This window comes from Gossypium arboreum, chromosome 8 (genome assembly GCF_025698485.1).
Source record: "Gossypium arboreum isolate Shixiya-1 chromosome 8, ASM2569848v2, whole genome shotgun sequence".
NCBI lineage: Eukaryota > Viridiplantae > Streptophyta > Magnoliopsida > Malvales > Malvaceae > Gossypium > Gossypium arboreum.
The window spans coordinates 24,955,698-24,979,516 of record NC_069077.1 but is presented as its reverse complement, the minus strand read 5'-3'; the positions used below and the strand labels follow the sequence as shown (position 1 = coordinate 24,979,516).

At 34.8% G+C, this 23,819-nt stretch overlaps 2 protein-coding genes across 5 annotated transcripts; one reads left to right on the top strand and one right to left on the bottom strand.

Annotated features, from left to right (window-relative positions):
* Window positions 1–3,221: 3,221 nt before the first annotated feature.
* On the top strand, window positions 3,222–8,703 carry LOC108470239 (shaggy-related protein kinase theta-like). 4 transcript variants are annotated; one of them, XM_053031622.1, is made up of 14 exons: window positions 3,222–3,562; window positions 3,835–3,922; window positions 4,583–4,843; window positions 5,214–5,306; window positions 5,630–5,689; window positions 5,801–6,073; window positions 6,245–6,319; window positions 6,650–6,706; window positions 6,787–6,927; window positions 7,378–7,428; window positions 7,522–7,617; window positions 7,700–7,783; window positions 8,057–8,159; window positions 8,234–8,703. In XM_053031622.1, exons 2-14 carry the CDS (start codon window positions 3,863–3,865, stop codon window positions 8,293–8,295), a joined length of 1,416 nt encoding a protein of 471 aa, XP_052887582.1. In that variant the 5' UTR covers window positions 3,222–3,562; window positions 3,835–3,862; the 3' UTR covers window positions 8,296–8,703. The 4 variants fall into 4 exon arrangements, with proteins under 4 accessions (XP_052887582.1, XP_017627014.1, XP_052887583.1 ...); XM_017771525.2 differs by having other exon boundaries at window positions 3,223–3,555; XM_053031623.1 differs by lacking the exons at window positions 3,222–3,562; window positions 3,835–3,922 and adding an exon at window positions 3,957–4,011.
* On the bottom strand, window positions 7,473–10,463 carry LOC108470240 (uncharacterized). Its single transcript, XM_017771526.2, has 4 exons — window positions 10,082–10,463; window positions 9,853–9,999; window positions 8,031–9,017; window positions 7,473–7,946 (listed from the first exon to the last, which is right to left on the bottom strand). Exons 1-3 carry the CDS (start codon window positions 10,364–10,366, stop codon window positions 8,874–8,876), a joined length of 576 nt encoding a protein of 191 aa, XP_017627015.1. The 5' UTR covers window positions 10,367–10,463; the 3' UTR covers window positions 7,473–7,946; window positions 8,031–8,873.
* Between the last annotated feature and the right edge of the window lie 13,356 nt (window positions 10,464–23,819).

Below are 23,819 nucleotides of genomic sequence, written 5' to 3'. Positions count from 1 at the left end.
GAGAGGTATCGAGTTATGATTTAATTGAAAATTCTTGAAATAGAATAAATAGAAATTTTAAGTATTAAATTAAAAAGTATTTAGACCTGATAGGAAATTAGAATATACTCCTTAGATAGGAAAATTTTAAATAGAAGTATTGACTTAATTGAAAGAGAATAGAAATTATTGTAGCCAAAGTAGAAAAAATAAAAAAGTTAGGAGATACATAGTGGTGATAGAAAGGAATGAAGGATTAAGAATAAATTTTACCAAAAGTTAAGTATGTCATCCTAGGCATTATGAAAGATGAAGAAGGGTAAATTGGTAATTAGCCAAGTAGATATTTTTAGACATAATGATTAAGGCTAAAGTGTAAAGATGGATGGCTAGAGGACTTATTAGCAATTTAACCTTTTTAATTAAAAAAGATGAGATATTATTGTGGAATGGTGTAGAAAATAGGAGAAAAGATGAAAAGTTATCATCTTTTCACCAAGCCAACCTTTACCTTCATTTCTACTTTTACCTATCTTTGTTTTTATGTCATTTGTGTCCTTCCTCCATTGTTGAACAAACCAAGCTCAAAACCTTTCTTTTTCTTTGCTTTTTCTTTGGTATTTCTTTAGTAAAACCTATAGAGAATGCTAATGAGCATCTTAGTTTCGTAAGAGAATCTCCCTAGATATGTTAAAGGAGAGAAAAAGCAAGAGTTAGGATTTTGGTCTTCAAGGAGTTAAGGTAAGAGATGAAAAAATTATCATGTCATACATGTTTATTTATATTAAATATCATAGGAAAGTCACTTGATTGTGGTTTTTAACATATAAATGTTAAATGTTTGTTATGAAATTGAATAAAAAGAAAAGAAAGGAGAGGATCAAATTGAAGGAAAAGGAAAATAGAAGACCAAGGAGTGAGAAGAGGAGGAAATATATCATCTCAATTTTTTTGTAAGTACTACAAGGAATTTCAATCTATTTTCTTTAAATATTTTTATTGTAGTATGTTAGTAAGTTAGTTACCTAGGGTAGTTAAGTAAATATTATTATGTTAAATAAAACGACTAAATTGTGAAATTATGAAATATGTTAAAAAAAGTATAAATGAAGAACATAAAATGATATACTTGGTTGAATGTTAAATATTTATGTTGAGAAAAATTAAAGTGTATGGAAAAAGCATTATACTTGTGATTTATGAAATGGGGACTAAATTGTAGAATATGGAAAAATGTGAAATCTTTTCCGAAATACTTATGTAAAATATACAAATGTATGAAATTTAGCTTTTATACCCGAGTAGACAGAATTAGAACTATTAGGATATTAGTGGCATGCCATTAAAGATCCTCAGCGCGCTCTCTGTTTTCTAGCATGTTAGTGCTCTCTATTTAGTGCATTTGTGCTCTCTGTATAGCATCTTGGTGCTCTCCGTTTACTCATTCATATAGTTGCATCCCTGTACTTGATCCGTATATCCTGAATTGTTCTAAACAATCTGCTGTGGGTAAATGTGTGAAATGCTAGTAATATGAATATTTAAGGTATCAAGGTAAGTATAAAAATCATTCTAAGGTAAATAAATTTGTTGAAATGAATGTTATGTTATATTGATGTCCATGTGTGAGTATATGATGTATTTTAGTAACATTTTTAATATATGTTATGTTCATTTATTCTTGTAGTGCTTACTAAGCCTTCACCGGCTTAACACGTATATTTTTAACGCGTAAGTACAGTTAGACTTGTCGAGCTTAAGTTAGGGTTGTGAGTTCTAATGTCATCACATCACCGAGGGAATAAGTGTAGGTATTATATTTTGGGTCAAAATGGCATATACATAGGTAGACCAAATGTGTTCCAAGTGTTACAAACTAAAATACAAAATTTTAAAACTTTATCTATTTTGGTATTTTGATTTAACTATTTTGGTTCTATATGAAATGAATTATTGAAAACTATATGTATGCATACGATTGTGGTTTGATAATGTGATAATTGTGATTGAATTGGAGTTGTTTTAAGTAGTTTTAATGCATTTTGAATTGGTCTTAAAGCGTTGAGATGAAACTGGTGTATTGCAAGGGGTTTTAGCAAATTTCCAAATGATTTTTATCAAGAATAACCCAAGGTAACGATACCAAGGGGACAGGTATCGATACCTGGGCCTTAAAACTCATAATTTTCAAAAAAAAAATGTGATATCGTTATCGATATCATATTTGGCATCAATTTTAAAGGTAATATTTCGATACCGAAGCCCAAGGTATTTTGAAAATTTGGAGTTTCAAAATGCTATTTTGATATTGATATTGTTTAGGGATATAAATATCTTTCAGAAGGTATCGATACCATGTGTTTAAGTATCGATACTTGTCCTCTGTTTTGAGTAAAAATCATTTTTAAACTATTTCTAAACGTAACAATTAACCAATAATGGCCTCAGACGTTTCTAATAATAATTATTCAGTTAAATAAGTTATAATAAATGTTCAAATTACATAGTTTCTAGTCAAAATTGCTTTGACACCAAATATAATAGCCTTATATCGGGTCTCTGCAGTCGAACTGGGTATAAGGGTGTTACAGTCAAAACTATATCATCTTTTTCTTTCGAAACATAGGTATTGTGGAAGAGTTTGCTAGAGGGATCATTGAATGACATGAGGAGGTTGGCATAGAACTTATAAACCACCTCCATAGGGCTTCACAAAAGTAACAGATCAAACATAATTCTTTTCATAACATCAATGCCTCAATCACCAAAGCTCATTTCATACATGTTTTGATTCTCAATAAAGTTTTTTCTTGGCAAAGAGCAAATATCTTTTGGTGCAGACAATGGACGAAAATGTGAGCTCCTTCTTCAACATAGCATCTTCTTCAGTAGGAGAAGGACCAGTTGGGAACAAAAGATTTTATATCTAGTAAATTCAAATATCTGAATCTCAATCCCTTATTTGAATAAACAATGCAAATTTAAATAATAAACACCCAAAATATTTATCTATATAACTACAAATAATAATTATAAAATCTAAATTCATAATATTCAAATCCAAAAAAACAAATCAAATATTCATGAATGTTCGGATCCAACCCCATCCTAGACAAATATAGTGGCCATACACTGCAGACCTAAGCCTTAATTAAAAATGAAAGGCTAAAATAGTCTTATTTCTCAATATTATATTTCACCAGAAAAACTTCTCAATCTTAAAAATAAAAAGAAATTTGTTAAAAGAAAAGTTAAACTTACCGGCAAAAGAACGGTCAAAGATTGGCCAAAGCTCCGCCGAATATTTGGCGATGGATATATTTGTCCCCTATATCCGCCGTAAATACACTTTTTAGACCTTTCCAAATAAAGAATTTGATTTCTCATCAAAACCATAAAAAGAAAAAAAAAACAAAACAAAATCTTTGTCAATTTACCCAAAATTTTCTCTATTACCGATCGTTGGATCTCTAACAATAATACTATCCACGGTTCAAATTTATCCTTTGACTTAAGTTTAAAAGATGAGGCTGGTATGATCGGCTTTGACCAACCATAAACACCAAACCAGGAAACGTATATGGTGGCTTTTATTATTTTTATTATTTTTAATTTTTTTTCTTTCAATTTGTGTTTTCTAAGAAACACATAGGAAAGAATAAATAGAGATCGAGGAATATTTTAATTTTTTTGGTTAGGATATTTTTTGGTTCATATTCTCTGGTAATAGAATCGAAGAAGGTGGAAGTAGAAGAGAGAAAGCGGATTTTCTCTCTTCTCTTCTACATTTGTGTTTTTTTTTTTCTTTTGTTTCTCATGACGGCATAATTCGTAGTTTTTATTCCAATAAATTAGGGTTTGGTTTTGGTGAATATCTAAGATCATGAATGTGATGCGTCGTCTCAAGAGCATTGCTTCCTCTCGCTCTTCTATTTCTGATTCCGTAAGTTCTATTTCCCCGCTTCTTTTTCATGGACCCGATGGGCTTTAAGCTCCGTTTGTTTGTCAAGAAAATGGTTTGAAGGAAAGAAAGTAAATATAACGGATTATTTTTATTTTATTTTTAAGATTCTTCGTTGAATATATATGTATATATATGAACTTTTCATTCATGAGTAGCTAAACAGGGAAAAAAATTCTTTTGATTTCTGTATATTATTTCTTGATTTAACTGGGGTATTAATTATTCTATGTTGAATATGCGTTTTTTTTTAATTAAAAAATACTAGTTTTTTTTCGTACGTGACTATTTGTCGCTTTACAGCTGGATATTTATATAGTAATTGTTTTCCTCTTTGCTTCATTGTTTTTGTCTTGTTTTGAAATGGTTACATTGAGACTGAACTGGGTATTTATTTGTAAATGTATTAAGCTACTTTCCTCTGCCAATTTGTGTTATATTTATGCAATCTTGTGGAAATTTCCTACACTGTATATACAAAATTCCATGTGCTGAATAAAACATAATATGAGAGTTACATTGAGGCTAATATTAAAGATAGAAATATAAAAAGCTACTCTTTCTATGAGGATGCTTGTTTTTCTTTCGACTTTTGTTTTCCATTTCTTGATTCTTCTGAGAAAATTTTTCTTGTCTCATCAGGGTGGTGATAGCTTCACCAAGAGGGCAAAGGTTGATCAAGAAGCAGAATTCAAGGCAACAGGGGAATCAAATATCTCTGATAGGAGTACCTCTGGGCCAGAGCATCATATGGCTTCTACTTCATCGGAAACTGCAGCAAGCACGTCCAATGCAGCTTCTAGTTCTAGTAATATAACAGAGAAATTAGATCTCGATCAGCTCCCTAATGAAATGCATGAAATGAGAATTAGAGATGAGAAAACTACTGGCCATTATGATAAGGTGATCTGTGGTCTTATAGTCTTCAAAATGTCTCTGTACATGTATGTTGACGTTTTTACCTTGTCTTCATATCTAACTTGTTTTATAATTTATAACCAAGTATGCTGGAATGCCATCCATTTGAGAAGTTATTCGTCTTTTCATCCTTAATAGCTTTGAAGCTCTTGATATAATTTGAAGCTATTACTATTTTCTATCTTTTTTTATGACTTCAATTGAACCTTAGCAGGGAACCAATCTATCTCTTCAAGAAATCTTGTGACCAACTTCTGCATAATGTTATTTGATTATTTGAAATGATTTAAAGCTATCTAAAGTTAGCTTCCCTAATTATTTCTAAACCTATAGCTTTGAAACTTGTATTGCGCAGGATGTTGGATCTAATGTTATTAATGGAAATGGAACAGAAGCAGGTCAAATAATTACAACTGTTGTTGGTGGTCGAGGCGGGCATCCAAAACAGGTGATTTGATTTTGGTTGACATTTTGTTGCACATTGTTAACTGCTAATCTGAAATATGTTTAGCAGCCTATGTGTGAACTAATGTTGCTTGATTCTTTTTCTTCTTGAAAATTTCCAACTGCTTTTTTCCTTCTGGGTGGAGTGGGAATTAAGTTTTTTTCTATTAGGTTGTTTATTCTAGGTTATATCTAAAAAATGTTGCTGAAGCCATAGTCATGTTAGAAACTTGGTTTACATGCTTGTATTCCATTGCATTTGATTACTATGTTTGTATTAAGCAGCAATTAATTCTTAACAAAGCATCTTTTTTTATTTGGCTCCAGACAATCTCGTATATGGCTGAGCGTGTGGTTGGGACTGGTTCATTTGGTGTCGTCTTTCAGGTATGAGTATATTGACATGTCATCACCTTCTTGTCTATAACCATTTTCTCTCAGTGTTTGCATTTATCAAGTATATTTCTCTGAGTTATAACACGTTATGTTATGATGTAGGCTAAATGTATGGAGAGAGGTGAACCTGTTGCTATAAAGAAGGTTCTGCAGGATAAAAGATACAAGAATAGGGAGCTGCAGATTATGCATCTACTTGATCATCCTAATACAGTCCAATTGAAGCACTATTTCTTTTCAACCACCGAAAAGAATGAGCTCTATCTTAACCTTATTCTGGAATTTGTACCTGAAACAGTTTTCCGAGTTTCAAAACACTATTGTAGAATGAATCGCCATATGCCCTTTTTTTATGTACAGCTGTATACATACCAGGTGATCCTTGACCTTGCGTAGCTTTAGCTAATTAATAGTGGGTTGTGAAATTGTACTGGTTCAACTATTGATCTAACCATTTCGTGTTGCTATTCTAAGCGCACATTATGACAAGCTATACTGCTTTTCTCTCTCTCTCCCTCTTTCTTTCTCTCTTTTCTTCTTTTGTAGATATGTCGTGCTCTAAATTATTTACACCATGTGGTTGGTGTATGCCATCGTGATATTAAGCCGCAAAATTTACTGGTAAGACATTTTTGCATTTATGTTATGAACTGGTGATTGATATTAAGAAGTGCTTCAATTTCTTGTTTGAGAATTTTACCTATCACCTCGACTTGACAAATTTTTTCATCTTGAATGCGCTATAATACGTGACACTGTGGTGTAATGCTGGTCAGTCATAATGCTTAATGCTTGTTCAAGGATTTCTTTGTGTGCACGCATGATTTAATGCGTCTTCTCTTCACTGTGATATATAGTTGACTTCAACATGTCATTGCTTTTGTTCTTATAATGATTGGTTTTATTAAATGGTAAAAGCATATTGGAGCTAATGTTTGGATGTATTTGCAGGTCAATCCCCAGACTCACCATCTCAAGATATGTGATTTTGGCAGTGCGAAGATGTTGGTATGTTTAATCTTTTTGGAAGTTTGAAAATCATTTTTTCTGGTTTGTAAAACTTTTGAGACTTACTCAGCAATCCTCAGATGCCAGGTGAACCCAACATATCATATATATGCTCACGATTTTATAGGGCTCCAGAACTGATATTTGGAGCAACGGAATACACAACTGCTATTGACATGTGGTCTGTCGGTTGTGTCATGGCTGAGCTTCTGCTTGGACAGGTGAATTAAAAATATGTGTATTTCCTTTTAGATGTAGCTTTGTTGTCAACTTATGTTCTATTTTCCATCTAATGCTTGCGTGGTTCTACTTTCAATGTATTTCAAATCTGCTGGTTTCATTGACATTCACAATGTGTCTGCATTTCAACATTGTTATATTCTCCTTTGCATCTCTTTCTGCACCATCTTTTTATGCAGTCACTTTTTGAGCCCTTGTCATTTCTCTGTAAGATATAGAGGGCTTTGGCATCCTGAAGTCCTTCATCGAAACAGGTTTTACAACATTATTCTTTCATCTATCTACCATCTGCCTCCTTTTGTCTTCTTCTCCAAGGCATCCATTTGTAGTGTGTTAAACTCATATCTTCTAGAAAACTGTTCTATGCATTAGTACTTTGTAGTAGATAGATGTTATTTTCTAAAGCATACTGGGTTATACACCATTTGCAGCCATTGTTTCCTGGTGAAAGTGGCGTTGATCAGCTAGTGGAAATCATAAAGGTGCACATCTATGGCTTTTTTGTTACTCGTAGTTTTACTTTGCATTTTATCTGCTTTTTAATTTTTTCACTTCATTTTGCTTTATCATATCAGAAATTGGGAACTCCCACTAGGGAAGAAATCAAATGTATGAATCCAAAATATACAGAGTTCAAATTCCCTCAGATCAAAGCTCATCCATGGCATAAGGTGTGCTTATTGGATCGTCTTCTAATTATCCATATATGTTGTGCAATAATAGTGGATATCTAACTCAAGTTACAATTTTTAGATATTTAACCGGAAAATACCTCCTGAAGCATTGGATCTTGTGTCAAGGCTGCTTCAGTATTCGCCAAACTTACGTTGCACCGCTGTAAGTATTTCACATCATGTATCATTGTTGTTTTCAGCTGCATATCCATTTTTGTTTATTGACTTGAATCTTGATAGGGAACAACAGTTGTGTGGTTATCCCCCAACCCACCTTTATGACCAAGTTGTAGCTTAAGCACTCTATTTCGAATGGTAGCAACCAACTGCAAGCCGTCGTAACGGATTAAAATAGTTTCATGCAGTCGTAACGGATTAAAATAGTTTCATGTTCTTTTGCAAACTCTTACCTCCATCTTCACTTCCTGGTTTTCAGATTGAGGCTTGTGCACACCCTTTCTTTGATGATTTGAGAGACCCCACTGCATGTTTGCCTAATGGGCGAGCTCTACCTCCTCTATTCGATTTCACGGCTCAAGGTAAGCTAGGTAGGTTAATTGTTTTTGCATTTTATACCTGTTCTGACTTCTCAAATTACACATTTCAACTGCAGAATTGGCTGGTGCATCTCCCGAACTACGTCAACGTCTTATTCCGGAACACGCAAGGACATAAGATCATATGAGACCAGCATCTATAGTCAAACTGTAAATTGGTTTTGGATGCTTAGTTGCCACACCACCTATCAAGCCAAGCACCCACAGGATACCCATATTCCCTATAAATGGATACGCTGGTGATGAGATATAGAAGAACTGCTTTGCCAAATAGGTTTTTGAGTTCTTTTTCTCATTTGTACGGGCTTTGGCTGCCACATCTAGTAGTTTATTATTAGCATTCATGATTCAAAAGCCTAAATTTTCAAAACAGAAGATTTAGAACTTATTACATTGTATAATTTTCCTACTACTACAGAGATGCAAAGTGTCCATGTAATCCACGTTTTGTTTTCCGGTGATTTTTTTCACTGTAGCTAATTTATGAACTATATCAATAATAAATTACTTCGTTACATTAAATAAACGCCGGTTTAGTGGCAAAAGAGTTGTGTTGATTTGAAGATAAAACATTACATTTATAAGCACAAGAATGATCTCATGGAATCCTAGGATCACTTTGTCTACTTCACATTTTTATTGAGAAAAATGAGTTGGAAATTGAGATAATAAGGGCATAATATTGTTTTGGGAATTTCATAACTTGGCAAGGGGTGAATTATGGAAGGTAGCACGAGAAGTAAAGAGCAGTTTCCCAGTTTTCTTCATCTTGAATTCAATAGAAACTGCAGTTATATTCCTTCCACTTTTCACTACAGCTCCATCAACAATCAGCTCTGCCTGCATATTGAATAGTGGTTTACGTACATCCCAAGGAAGACTGTAATCAAGCATGCAAAAGAACAAGACTAGATCATACAAAGCTAGTTATTTTCTGAGACGTATTAATTACACTAAAAGTCTCCTCCTCCAAGTATCAATCAGGTAGCCATCAATTCCGATGTTAGACGGAGTATATTCAAAACGCATTAAGCACGTCTATACCTATCTCATAGACTGCTTGGCTCTAACATGTCTCTTTTTAAACATTGTCAAATCCAAGGTTTAAATGTAGTAGATATACACGTGTATAAAATTGGATCAATATGTTTCATGTTATCTAAACTGGTATCTAACGTCCAAACTAGAATTAGAGTTTTGGAAGTTACAAACCAATTTAGAGTCTAACCTATATCAAAGGTAGAATTTACCTAAGGCATAATGTTTAAATGAGAGGACAAGGGAGGATCATGCAAAGCAATTTGACAAAAGCAACCTATATCAATTCCACTTTTGACTCCAAATTTAATTGAAATCCAATAGATACCAGAGGTTCAAAAAAAAATCAACGTTCTCTTAAAGACATTCTAGAACGACTTTGGTCATCACTAGAGAATTAGGAGGAGAATATTAACAATGTTATGAAAATTGAGCAAGGTCACGGTTGCAAGTTGCAATCTCCCTATGATTCCATGCATATAATCCTATCTTTTCCAGCCAAATCTTTCTCAACATAACTAAAAAGGGAAAAAGAAACAGGTTCAAAACTGAGACAAAATCTGAAATTTGAATCAATACTATACTATAATTTGGGATTTAACCAAAAATGAGATATCAAAAATCCAAAAGAGCTCACATCTTTCGGAGCAGCAGAGAGATAAGATATCCCCAAATCAACAAGGAAAATTTCCTTATCCACACCGACCACCGTCCTACTCGTCGCAATCGCCACCCTTTCCGCTATCGCCGCAACGGCCCCTCCATGTAACCCACCAAAATAATTCTGCAACCCAAAACAAACTGAGAGGAATAGTTGTTATAATAATTCAGATAAAAACGATAACAAGTTCAAAACAAAGAATTACGGCGACAGCGGGTGTGACGGTGGCCAAGCAGGTGACGTGGCCACGTCGGACAGTGTGGGTCTTGAGGGTGTTGCATAATAGATTGGAGTAGAAGTCTCTGGAACTGTAGTTTTCTACATTGGGATCGTGCATTCCTACCCTTTTAAAGAAACCCATAACTCGAGGCTCGTAGGGGTTAGCTCCGTCATCGGATTTGGTGGAGGTAGCAGCCCCACCAGGTGAAGATGATGACGTTTGGAGCTTCCGGGGAACAGGAACTGTAGCTTTGGAAGAGGGGTTTGCCATATCTCTCTATCTCGACTTCAGTGTAGAATGACTGTAACCTCACTATTTTTTTCTTATTCTTTTTTTCAGTAAAAAGCCTCAAATTTTTTACCATTTTACTAAGAAAGTCCCATTTCCAACTTTATTTGGAAATGGTGCCTTTATTTATTATTTATCAGACTGGACAAAAATATTAAAAAGCGTCTTTAAAAAAAGTGTTTTTGTCGTATCAACAAAAAATATATTGACATAGACGCATTTATTAATATGGTAAAAGCGTTTCTCTAAGGACGTTTTTTAGCGTATTTTTTACCCTCAACGATCATTTAAATTTTTTATTGTTGAGGGTCTAACGATAAAAAAAAAACACTATAAACCCCCTCGTATTTTTTTCACACAAATATTTCTTTGAAAATTGTCAAAAAAGCTATCAAATTTCTCTCTAAGTTTCTCAAAGCTCTCTTTAATTAACTATTTCCTTTAATTTTTTTTAAATTAGTATTTTTTTATCATTTCTAAGATATTTGATCGTGTTAGCAATGACCGGGAAATTAATCCGTCTTGATCATAAACATATCTCTGTCGAACAAATAAAAATGGTAAGGGTTAATTTCAATTTTTGAATATTATTTAATATTTTTTTTTCATTTATGCAATATTAATTAATTTTTATTTTATAATTTTTTATAACAATCTGTAGATCAGGTGTTACAATGTTACATTCGTAATATGTCTGGTACTTGAAGGAAGCGAGTTTTTGGCACATGGCCAATATAGACTAGGGGTACAAGTTGGACTTGAAACTCATTAGCGCGTTCACAGAGAGGTGGAGACCCAAGATGCACATATTCCATCTTCCATGCAGGGAGTGTACCATCACTTTGGAGGACGTGTAGTTACAATTACGATTGCCGGTGGATGGGTCGTATTCACCGAGTCCACTCAATTTGCTAACTAGGGAGCCATATGCTATAATCTTTTGGGTACGATTCCGGATAATATTTACAGAAGTCAGGTCGAGATGGGCTGGTTATGAGACACATTCCCGAAGCTGGGGGATGATTCGACTGAAGTAGAAAGAATACGATATGCTTGGGCATACATCCTTGAGATCATTGGAGGTTATCTGAAGCTGGACTTGTCACGAAACCTTGTACATCTGAGGTGGCTGCTGAAACTCATTGATTTTAGAGCAGTTGGTGAACTTAGTTGGGGGTCTGCCGTGTTGGAAACATTGTACTGGAAGATGTGCGGGGCGACAAAACCAAATAAAGCCAAAATTAGAGGTTGCCTATCACTACAACAATCATAGGCTCAGTTTCGCTTTTCATTTTTATGCCCTCGAGTGAACCACCCATGTACATTCTCACTCATAATGAGGTAAAATTTATATTAGATTTTACAATGATTACATAAATTTAAAATATAATTTTATGCTAAAAATTTATTTAATTAGGTAGAACCATTCAGCGAGTTATATTGGAATACCTACCACTCTTGAAGATATACGGCTTCTATTAGACCAACGGTCGGAAGCACATGTAAGTATTAAATGAAATATATATACTTAACATAGTCGTTTTGTATTTAATATTTAGTATTTAGTATTTAGTATTTAGTATTATGTATATAACTAATATTTTTATCACGTTCATATAGTTTCAATGGACACCATACGAGGATCTGGCAATTCGGGCAGTAATTCTAGATGAATTCTTTCAAAATCCAAATATTTGGCATGTTAAGGTCTCATTGATCAACTATGCTACTATCAAAATGCACCAGACGGATAGAGTGTTGCGACAATTTGGATTCCAACAACCGATTCCCATGACACCTGAGACACTCGATGATGAGCACAAAATCAACTTACTGCAAACGAATACGCATTGGTCACCATTCTTCTCGGAATATATCGAAATATGGGAAAATCAGTATGATCATATACCTACTCGCGAACCGATCATCGTTCCAGAGTTAACATGTGCGTCGGATTACATGCTATGGTTTAGGATCTATGGCAAGCAATATTTACTCTCGAAAGAGCAGAGGCATCGGTAAATCCGTGTCGAAAGGGAACGATAAGACCTTTTAAATTCAAGGAGAATGGATGACGGGGTGGACCCATCAACAGTGTCTACACAATCACCGGGCCCAACACCTCAAGCGACGACGCCCACACCACAGCCCCTTCAGATTATGCCAAGTGCGTATCCTGGCCCTTATATATATCCTAACTCTTATATGTTTCCTTTTTCCAATCCTATGCTAGGTTGGAATGCATGGCCCAGTGTATCTCCTTTCCCGATGACTCTGACTCAATAGACGATATATAGGCCATCGTTGCAGGAGGGATCGCACGAGGCACCGTCGGGGAACTCATCTTATTTCCAATCTCCATCGCCTTATGGGATTCAAACACCTCCGCCGTGGGTAATGCAAACACCTCCGCATTCTTTGTTCTATCAAGGTGGGTCATCCTCGCAACATCTACAACCAGAACAACCACAACCCCCACCGGAGCAACCACAACCCCCGCCAGAAGCTGAATCAAGAAGGAATCCGGCGTGTAACCATCAACCACCCCCATGTGGCACTAATTTCGACCGGCACATGCATTGATTTTTTAATATATTTGTACAAACTATTTTTATATTATTTTATTTAATAAAATAAAAGTTGTTTTGAATATTTTAATAGTTAATTATTTTATATTTTGTCCTATTTAATAAAATAGAAGCTCTTTTGAATAAAAGAATAGAAATAATGCAACATAGTTTCATTTAAGCAATTATCAACTATTTTGATTTGGACATGTTCGAATTGTATGACCTGGGTTCCTACACTATCTGCACAACTTCTGTTGATTCGTTCTTTCCCGGATATTCATATTATCATGTATTCTACTCGAGCAAGGTCGACCTTTTGGTTTGCGACATAATTCTCTATTCGGTAACAACTTAAACGGAGCAAGCGATACAGACGGCCACTTACGTTCATATCGGACAGGTGGGAATATGTGTCTCCACACGTTACATATATTCTATTTTGTACACTTCGTCGACATAGCTCATAGGATCCAAACGGAGATTCTGACAAGCTACAATTGCATGAGCGCATGGATAACAAAGTGCGTCAAATGTCCCATAGTCACAAGTCCTATTTCTCAGGTGTACACTATAACACCCCTTACCCGTAATCTGACACCGGGACAGGGTACGAGGCATTACCGAGCTTAACATACACAATCATACAAAATCGGGCCATAAAATTTTGTTCAAACTAAAAACATCAAACATATACTTGTTGTCCCTATTACGGGCCTACGAGGCCCAAAACACACTTTGGGAGTGGTTCGGGACTAAACTGAGAACTTTGCAATCTTTTGGAAAACTTAAAAAATTTTCATCATGAAACAGGGCCACACGCCCATGTGGGTAGGTCGTGTGCTTTCACACGCCTGTGTGGCTTGGGACACGCCCTTGTCCCTTGCTTGTGGAGCTCTCTGTTTATAGCGTCATCAACAAATTAGAGGCACACGGCCAAGGCACACGCCCGTGTCCTTAGGCCGTGTGACGAATTAAATTTTTAAAATTAAGTGCAGACTTCACACGGCCAGGGCACACGCTCATGTCCCAAGGAGACACACGGCCATGTCTTAGCCTGTGTGACCAATTCAAAGCTAAAATACAATATGCATGGGACACACGACCGGACTACACGTCTATGGGACTCACAGCCTAGACACACGCCCATGTGTCTACCCGTGTGGACAAATACAAGGCTATTTTTCAAGTCATTTTGCCACCCTCACTTACTCACATTTACACAACATCACATGGCACAGTTTTAGGCTTATAAATGCAATCATATTAAACATATTCAACCCATAACATGTCATGTCTGTATCTTTACTTATCATGCTTAAACATCACACTTAGTTCATTAATAACTTGTTAACTTCACATCCACAAAGCATTAGCATAGGAATAAACTCATGATCAACCTTAGCCAACTCTCATGGCTACAAACCACATCCAAGACAATAGCACATGCATACACATATAATTAAATTTACAACACAATGATCACCATAAGCCACATCTCATGGATATTTACAAGTTGAACTAAAAATCATTATAGGCCAACACATTTGGTCACATTAGCAAAGACTTAAATATCAAAAGACATAGTTCCTATACATGCCATAAACTTAAGTACATGGATACTTATACCCCCAAATGGTAGCTTGATAGTGTGACAGCATTTTCAGTGATCTCCAACCCGAGCTAGCTAAACAAACCTATAAGAGGTGAGAAAAGAAAGGGAGTAAGCTTTAAAGCTTAGTAAGTTTATATGCAAATAATGATTAACTATTAACATTTAATCACTTTAACCATCTATAAGAACATTATGGTTACAATTTATATTGAATCTTGAGATTTTCTCTTAATCATTCTTGATGCTTGCTCTATTAATTTGTAGGCATTATCTACGTATCTTAACATTAGCCTAACATCCATAATTCCCCATTATAACATGTCACATTATTTAAGAAGTTATTTCAACTTTCTTAACAACACATACATCATTACAAGTAGGCATGGTTTCCACACATAGCTTAACAATCTATAGCTCATATCTCTGTATGTTTTCAAAATGACTTTAATCAACAATTATGCTTGCCTTTCCTTTTTCTCATGTCCAATGTATTACAATTTATATAAATGGACCGTGTTGTACCACAACTCAATTAGGCTCTCAAGCCTACACATATTCATTATTAAATCATTCATGCATCATTTATCATAATTGTAGATCATTAATCTCACAATTATCAATATCACATAAACATAACTCTTTCATGTGCATTCTTACCAAGTACTCATCATACATTAAGTTCATAACTCATGAGTTCGTCGTACATACCTGAACCGACTTGCATCATACTTACATTTCATCTCTTCATTGACATACCCGTTGAACCACTCAGAATACTAAAGGATACTCGAAAATCTTGCACATAAGTGCCACATACGTAGCCAAAGCTACCACATATCATGTAATGCTCGCACATCGAGCTACTTACGGGTCTACTCACACAAGCTGTCAGTCAAGGCATAACTACACGGGTTGCTCACACAAGCTGTCAGGTATCCGCAACACATGCTGGACTATCCAGCCACCGGTAGGATGCACAAGACCAACACCCAGATCCACATAATATATATTGCATATATATCACAAATATCCTTAGTGACATGTCACTCATATCCTATTCTATTCCTAAAGTTCAAACGGGATTTCTAGCTTATCTGAACTTTGTCGATTTCAACCATAATATCAATCGATCATTCATACATTATCAAGGCATTTAAAATATTTAAAATACAACATAATAATGCATTATTTACATACAAACTTACCTCAACACTAAAATGGCACAAAGGGACCTAACCGTCGGTTTCTCATTTTTCACCCGTTCTAGGTCCGATCCTCGTTTTCCTTGATCTAAAATATCACATTAGCCTATTTATTAGTCACATTATTCAATGTCATCCTAAAATCATATTATGGAAAAATTACGTTTTTGCCCCTAAACTTTGTCATATTTACACTCTTGCCTCTAGGCTCGTAAAATGATTTTTATTCAATTTATTTACTACCCATGTATAGAAGAACCATTTTCATAACTATAGCAACCCACATTTCTCAGTTAATCACACTTTTAAAACACTTTTATACTTTTTACAAAATGGTCCTTTTAGACATTTTCACCGAAAATCGCTTAGTAAAAGTCGTTTATTTAACACCCAACATTCATTTTCTACCATTAGACATCAAAAAAATGCATATCACTTATGGGAAAATTTTTAAACATGAACCCTAACTCAAAATAATCGTAGAAATAGGTAAATCGAGTTACGGGGACTTCAAAAATGTAAAAAACATTAAAAACGAGGCTAGGACGCACTTACTATGGAGCTTGGAAGCTTGGCCAAACCCTAGCCATGGCTTCTCTTCTAATTTTCGGCTGGAAGAAGAAGATGGGCATGGATTTGGGCTTATTTTCCCTTTTTAATTCTTTTAATTACTAAATAACTAAAATGCCCTTAATGTCTTCCTTTCAAATTTCACCTAACCATGTCCATTTTTGTCCAACAACTTATCGAAAGGTCTAATTACCATATAATGACTTCTAATTTAAAATATAATGACAATTGGACACCTTTAACATGTAGAACTCAACTTTTTCACTTTTTATGATTTAGTCCTTTTGATTAAATTAAGTGTCCAAACTTCGAAATTTTTGAACAAAATTTTCACGAAATCATTTCGTGAAATTATAGACCATAAAAATATATTAAAAATAAATTTTACTTCGTTAGATTTGTGATCCTGAAACCACTATTTTGATTAGGCCCAAAATCGGGATGTTACATACACGATATTTCCCGTCGATAATCCCTTGGTTTGGTTTGTAGAACTCTTTCATATGAAGCCATAGGTTGTCGTAATCGTGACGCATTATGTGCATGATGTTGGGTCGCGCTTTCGCCTTATTAATTTCTTGCAATACCTTTCGGCACCATACATGGCCTCCTTACATTTGGCCTTTATAACTTGCTTCTGGCTTTGGAAATAATGCTGCCAAACAAAAATATGTCTCCCGCACAACCGAGGTTATCGAAAAATGACGTATTCATTTTAGAACAGAATTTATACATTCAAACAAGTTAGAAGTTATATGACCATATCGTAGGTCGCCGTCGTATGCTTGTGTCCACTGATCGAAAGGTATGTTACAGAGGTAGTTTGTGCCTTGATCGTTAACTGACTGCAAAATCACCAAAATCTCATGAAAACGATCATTATTGATCTCATACCCTGTCAATATAAGTTGATAGCGAAAATTACATACCACTCTTCAATTCAGAATAAATTTAATATTGCAAACAAAATTATATTAGTGGAGATTAAATACCTATGTTGATCACTTGTCGTCATTCAATAGTAGATCGATATTGCCCATAGTAGTTGGATGTAATGTGATAACTCGAATTAGGGCCTAATCGGAATAGTGGTTTCAGGACCATGAAATCTGAGATAGAAATAAATATTTTATGATTATTTTGAGGTCTATGATATGATTTCATGATTGTGTGAAAATTTTGTGAAGAAATTCTATGTATAAAGTGCTTAATTTGAAGTTAGGGACTAAATTGAATAAGTTACAAAACTTGCATTCTAGAAGTTTCTAGTATGAAATTGCTTTGAAATATTAATTAGGAGGTCTTAAATAGCAATTTGACCAATTTATAAGTTTATGGACAAAAATTGGACATGGATGGAATTTTTGAAAGTTTAGTAAGGAAGGGCATTTTGGTCATTTGGATATTAAATGAAATAAAATGGGAAAAATAACACAAAAATGATCATCTTCTCCATAAGTTGCTGCTGAATTTTTCTCTCCACCATAGCTAGGGTTTCAACACTTTTAAGCCTTGATTGTAAGTGATTTCTATGCCGTTTTTAATGTTCTTTACATTTTTGAAATCTTCGTAGCTCGGTTTACCTATTTCTACCAATATTTTGAGCTAGGGTTTATATTTAAAATTTTACCCATGGATGATATGTATGAATTTTGATGTTTTATGGTAGAATATGAAGTTTTAGATTGTGTTAAACAACTTTTGCTAAGTGATTTTTCGTAAAAACTAGTAAAATGACATAATCGGTAAAAATACCTAATATTCATAAGTACATGTTAGAGTGTGAATTTGATGTTGCTATAGAATGGAAAAATGATCAGCATGTCATAAAACATAAGAAAATAGGATGAGGTTTAATTTACGAGCCTTGGGGAAAAAGTGTAAATATGTGAAAGTTTAGGGGCAAAATGGTAATTTTGCCAAAGTTCTTACTAGGGGCTGTTTTGATGAATGTGTGTATTAAATAAATTAATTTGGTATTATAGATCAAAAGAAAAGAGGTTCGAGTCGAGATCGGGGGAAAAATAAAGTTTACGATGAATAGGCTCGACTATTCTCATTCTGTATCGAGGTAAGTTCATATGTAAATATTGTAATATAACCGTTATTTTAAATCATTTAATGCTATTTGTACAATATTATGATTGTTATCATACAATTCTATGCTTTGTGGTCATTGTTGGACAATGCAAAAAATTTTTGAATTATGTGAAAAATGTGAAAGACTACCGAAGTATCGTCATTACTATTCCAAAGAGAATGGTAAAGAAGTACGAACGAGGAAAGTCCCGTTGAACCTTAGGAATAGATTAGGATATTTGGGCATCCGAGCTCGTTGAGTCGAGTCTGAGTTCACTTATGGATGCGAATGTCTGAGCTCGTTGAGTTGAGTCCGAGTTCGTGAGATGTAACTAGGCATCCGAGCTCGTTGAGTTGAGTCCGAGTTCACTTATGGATGGGAACGTCCGAGCTCGTTGAGTTGAGTCCAAGTTCCCTTATGGGCGGGTTACATGGTAGCTTGGCTACATATGTGGCACTTATGTGCAAACTTTCCATGTATCCGAGTTATATTCTGATGTGTTCAACGGTTAAAATTCTAGTGAAATGGAAGAATACTCAAGATGCAAGTAACGTATTGGTAAGTGTTTTGGAATGGGCACTTTGGACAGGTATGTACTTAACCCTCGGTTTGAGACTTGATACGACAACAATAATATGGTAAGATGATGAATAGAAATGTGATATATGTTTTGGTGATATTATGCTAATGTTGGTTGGTATAATTGTTTTGTTAAGTTATTTGTTATTTGCATGTGGACTTACTAAGCATCTATGCTTACTCCCTCCTTTTCATTCTTTATAGTTTTGACAAGTCAATTTGGAGATCGGGACGGCCGGAGGCACACTCACAGTATCACTGGACAATCGCGGTATAATGACTTGTAATTTTTGGAAATATGGCATGTATAGCATTCCAATCATTTTGTGTGTATAGTCTTACGATATGGCCCATGGATGGAATGGAAATTTTTGAGAATGATTAGCTCTTGGAATGACTAATCAAGTTTATATATGATAACATGTATGCTTTATGTCTTAACTAAGCCATGAAAATCCTTGGAAAGGTAAAATTTGCCACAAAACAAAATCTGACAGTAGCAGTGACGTGAATTTGAAAAATTACTAAAAATATTAAAAATAAAATTAAATGATAAATAAGTTATTTAATCGAAGCTTGATGAGTATATTTTCATATGGAATAAATTAAATAGGTAAATGAGTTATATTTTATGAGATATTTAAGTTTTAGTGGAACAGGGTCAGAGCGATCTCTGAATCCCCTGTTCTGACTTTAAAAATTCACCATAAATTGTAAAAAAATAATTATGAGTTTTACCTTCCATGTATGAAATCCTTATTGAGTCTAGTTTTATGAAAAACAAATTTCATAGTCATTGAAACTCTGTATAGGGAGATATGTAATTAATAATACACAGGGGTCAGAGTAGCCAAACCCTAAAATAAGGGAGACTTTAACTAATAAACTGTACTAATTGGCTAGAACAAAAATTCTAGGAAAATATTAGTAAGTAGATATATGAGTCTAGTTTTAGGGAAAATTTACGGAATTGGATTTTGAGTTTCATAACTTGAGATATGGATTTTTTAAAGACTGTGACGCAGTTAGCGAGCTTGTCTTGAAATTCTAAAATAAATTGTTTGAGTTGTTTAATTAATGAATTAACTCCGTTAACACCCCGTGCTCGACTCCGGAGAAGGTCTCGGGTACTGGGGCGTTACATGTAACGTGCCTTAGACAATACCGATGGTGTACAAGATCCCATAGGCTTTCCTGTCGCTCAATTGCGGCTAGTATTCTAGTGCCTCAATCTGATATAATGCAGATATCAAGTTGGGGGCAAACATGTCTCCTCAACCTAGAAAGAAAGAAATCTCAGTCGTCACCTGACCCCCCGATGTTATTTCAAATGAAATTGGAGGGATTCTCCCACCACCATCCTGTGCCACAGCTAGCAATAGCCGATGGGTATATTTACCATACATAAAGGTATCGTCAATTTGTACCAATGGCTTACAGTACACAAATGTGTCCCGGCATTGCTTAAAGCTCCAGAATAGACGCTTGAACACTTGGCATCTACGGAGTAAGTAGTCGTTATAGTACGTAGGGCTTGTTTCAAGGTCTGTTACTCAACCTAGGACGTACCTCTCTAGAACCTGACACCACTGCCTCACCTTATTATATGAAGCGTCCTACCCACTATGCATATTTTCTAACGCCTTTTGCTTAGCTATCCAGGCCTTGCGGTAAGAGGCCATGTACCTCAATTGGCTACGAATATTGGCAATTAAGACCGACACAGAAGTCCTGGGATCGGCCTTCACCATCGATAGTATTAAGCCAGTTATCATATCTGAATCCATCTTGGGATGATCTTGTGAAACATCTGTCAACGAAGTACGTTAAATAATGCAACATTAAGTAATAACAATATTATTCAAAAACCCTAAACACCCAGTGATACTGTACCAACAACACACGTATGTGGACCTTTATGCTTCTTTATCTCCCACAACCCTATATTTTTCCTAACCGAAGCCATGATTTTCCATGAACATGTACCGTCTTGCACTGCACACTTGGCCTTGAACTTCTCAGATTTGGATTTAACCATGTGGTAGTTAACCCCGTTCATGATGCTATATTGTTTTAATGCACCAAGAAAACTATCCTTACTGGAAAACTCCTTACCAACTTTCAAGTCACTTGAATCCAACGACGAACTTGTACGGTCACACATTTTGTGTGGTAGATCTAGAAACTCCAACGCATCATCTGCCGATAGATCGATATTATGCATGTGGGCTGGAGGTGAGTACACCGTGAATCGCAGAAATTCTTCTTCTTTATCTGAACCTCATTCACCATCTTCAGGTTCGATTGGAACAGGCTTCGGTTCAAAAAATAATACAACATCTGCACCTTCGAGGCTGGGCTCTCAAGGTGGATCTACATCGGACTCATCATCCAACCCACAATCATTTGTAACGTATGAGGTCCCTTCGCCGATGGACGTCGTAGGGACTACATCATCCCTTCTTGTGGACGTTTCGTAATGTCCACAATCAGATGTGTATTGCCAACCACTAGAAGTTGATGTCATTCCCCAGTACGTATTTCCAACATCGAACATCGACCCACCGTGGTGCATGTTCCATCCACTGATCGAGTGTCATGCAGGAGTTATGTATTCCATACTGCCACCAAACACGGGCACTTCCGTATTTTGCCTCCCACTAACAGAGTGTCGGGCAAGAGTCGTGTATTCCTCTCGAACAGCAGTAGATGTTGAAGTCACAAATGCTTCATTTGGCGATGAAAATTGTACATATAACTTAAGATAGGGTGATCCACTAGCGAGATGAGTCTGCACCATTGCCTCCAAGCTATGACCACCTTTGATATCAAATGAGTCATATGTCACAGGATCAACCGAAGCACAAAATCGATACTTAATAGATGAAACTCTTATTGGTGTCGTTCCGAAGATTTTGCGCCTAATTTTTTTACGAAGTTCTGTCAAATCTATGTTCTGGTTAAAAACCAGTTGCGATGTGTTCTCCTATAAAAAAACAACGTCATTCTTGGTGTCACGGACATCACCATCATAATAAATAGCAGTGATAATACATCCACTCATCTTCAATTTCTATGCTTAGCCTCTCTAATTTTTCTTGCTGTAACTTATGCAACATGAGAATGAAATTTGGCTCATTTATAGCATAAGGCCAAGCAGGAACTACTGTAGAAAAAGAGCATCCACGTGGGAGCTTTTTTCAATAATTTTGCTGACAGTACATCCTGCTTGAAACTTTTTTTACACTATTTTTTCAGAACTGTCTTCTCAAAATTATTTTTTCAAGAACTACTGTAGAAAAAGAGCATCCACATGGGAGTTTTTTTCAGTAATTTTACTGACAGCGCATCCTGCTTGAAGCGATTTTTACACTATTTTTTCAAAACCGTCTTCTCAAAATTATTTTTTTAGGAACTACTGTAAAAAAAAAAGCATCCACGTGGGAGCTTTTTTCAATACTTTTGCTGACAGTGCATACTGCTTGAAGCGTTTTTGACATTATTTTTTCAGAACCGTCTTCTCAAAATTATTTTTTCAGAAACTACTATAGAAAATAAAAACAAAATCCTTCTTATCAATATAATTTTTTCAAGACTCAACCCTTTTATAAAAACCCTAAACCCAAAAACCTAAACACAAAATTATTTTTAAAAATTTTAAACCCTAATTTAATTAATTTTCTTAAAATCCTAAACCCCAGCTTTAATTAATTTACTTCAAACCTTAAAACTAATTTAATTAATTTTTAAAAAATTCTAAACCCTAATTTATTTTTTAAAATCCCTAAATCCTAAACAAATAAATTCCTAAATTATTTTAACAAAACCTTAACCCTAAACCCATAAACCCTAGGCACTAAAAATAGCCCTCACCCTAGAAAAACACGGGCTAAAACGCATCCCTGAGAAAGCGCATTTGCCATGTCAGCAAAGCGCATACACGTCAGCGCGTTTTTTGCTAACATATCAAAAGCGCTCCCTTAGGGACGCATTTTGCTGGAATTTCTCCTTAAAACGCTCCTACGTGGACGTGTTTTAGCATTTTCGGCCCATTCCAATAAATAATAAATAAAGTGGCCCATTTCCGTAAATACAGTAGGAAATGGGCCTTTCTTGGTAAAATGGTCTTTGTTTTTCAAAAAAAAAAATTAAATCCCTACTTTTTATTTTTCAAACAAATTGACTACTTTAATTATTAAAATAAATCAAAAAAGTCTTTTGATTGTTAACTTTAAGAGTTACTATCCTTAATTTTTTTTCAGTTAAAGTCGCTATGTGTCACCACTACTGTATGACATGTGACAAAAAATTATTAAAATAAATTTTAATAAAAATTATTAAATTTTAATAAATAATATTTAAAAGTTATTAAAATAATAAAATTTAAATTTTTTATAAAAATCATAAAAAATTAGAAAATATGGAAAAAATTATTTAAAATTTTATAAAGTAGTAAGAAAATTATAAAAAATGTAACGAAATCTAAAATTCATAAAAATTATAAAATTATCGTGTCCCTTTATCGTGTCTCTCCAATACAATCAAGCCGATCGTAATTAATCCAATGTTTCCTTAGTTGTGCTTACCTTTCTCCTCCTACTTACATTCAATCTTTTCTTGTTGCCTTTGATTATCAAACCAATTTCAAACCAAACTTTAGAAATATTAGAAAAAGTGAATGTCCTTATAGCTATTGTTGCATTTTGTCATGCTATAGCATGCATCATTTGATTCCTTGTGCTGCTTCCTTGTCAATATTTGTAATGATGTGTAGTGTACGTGTGTATCCAAAAATTATCTGATTTCATATGTTTGTAATGAT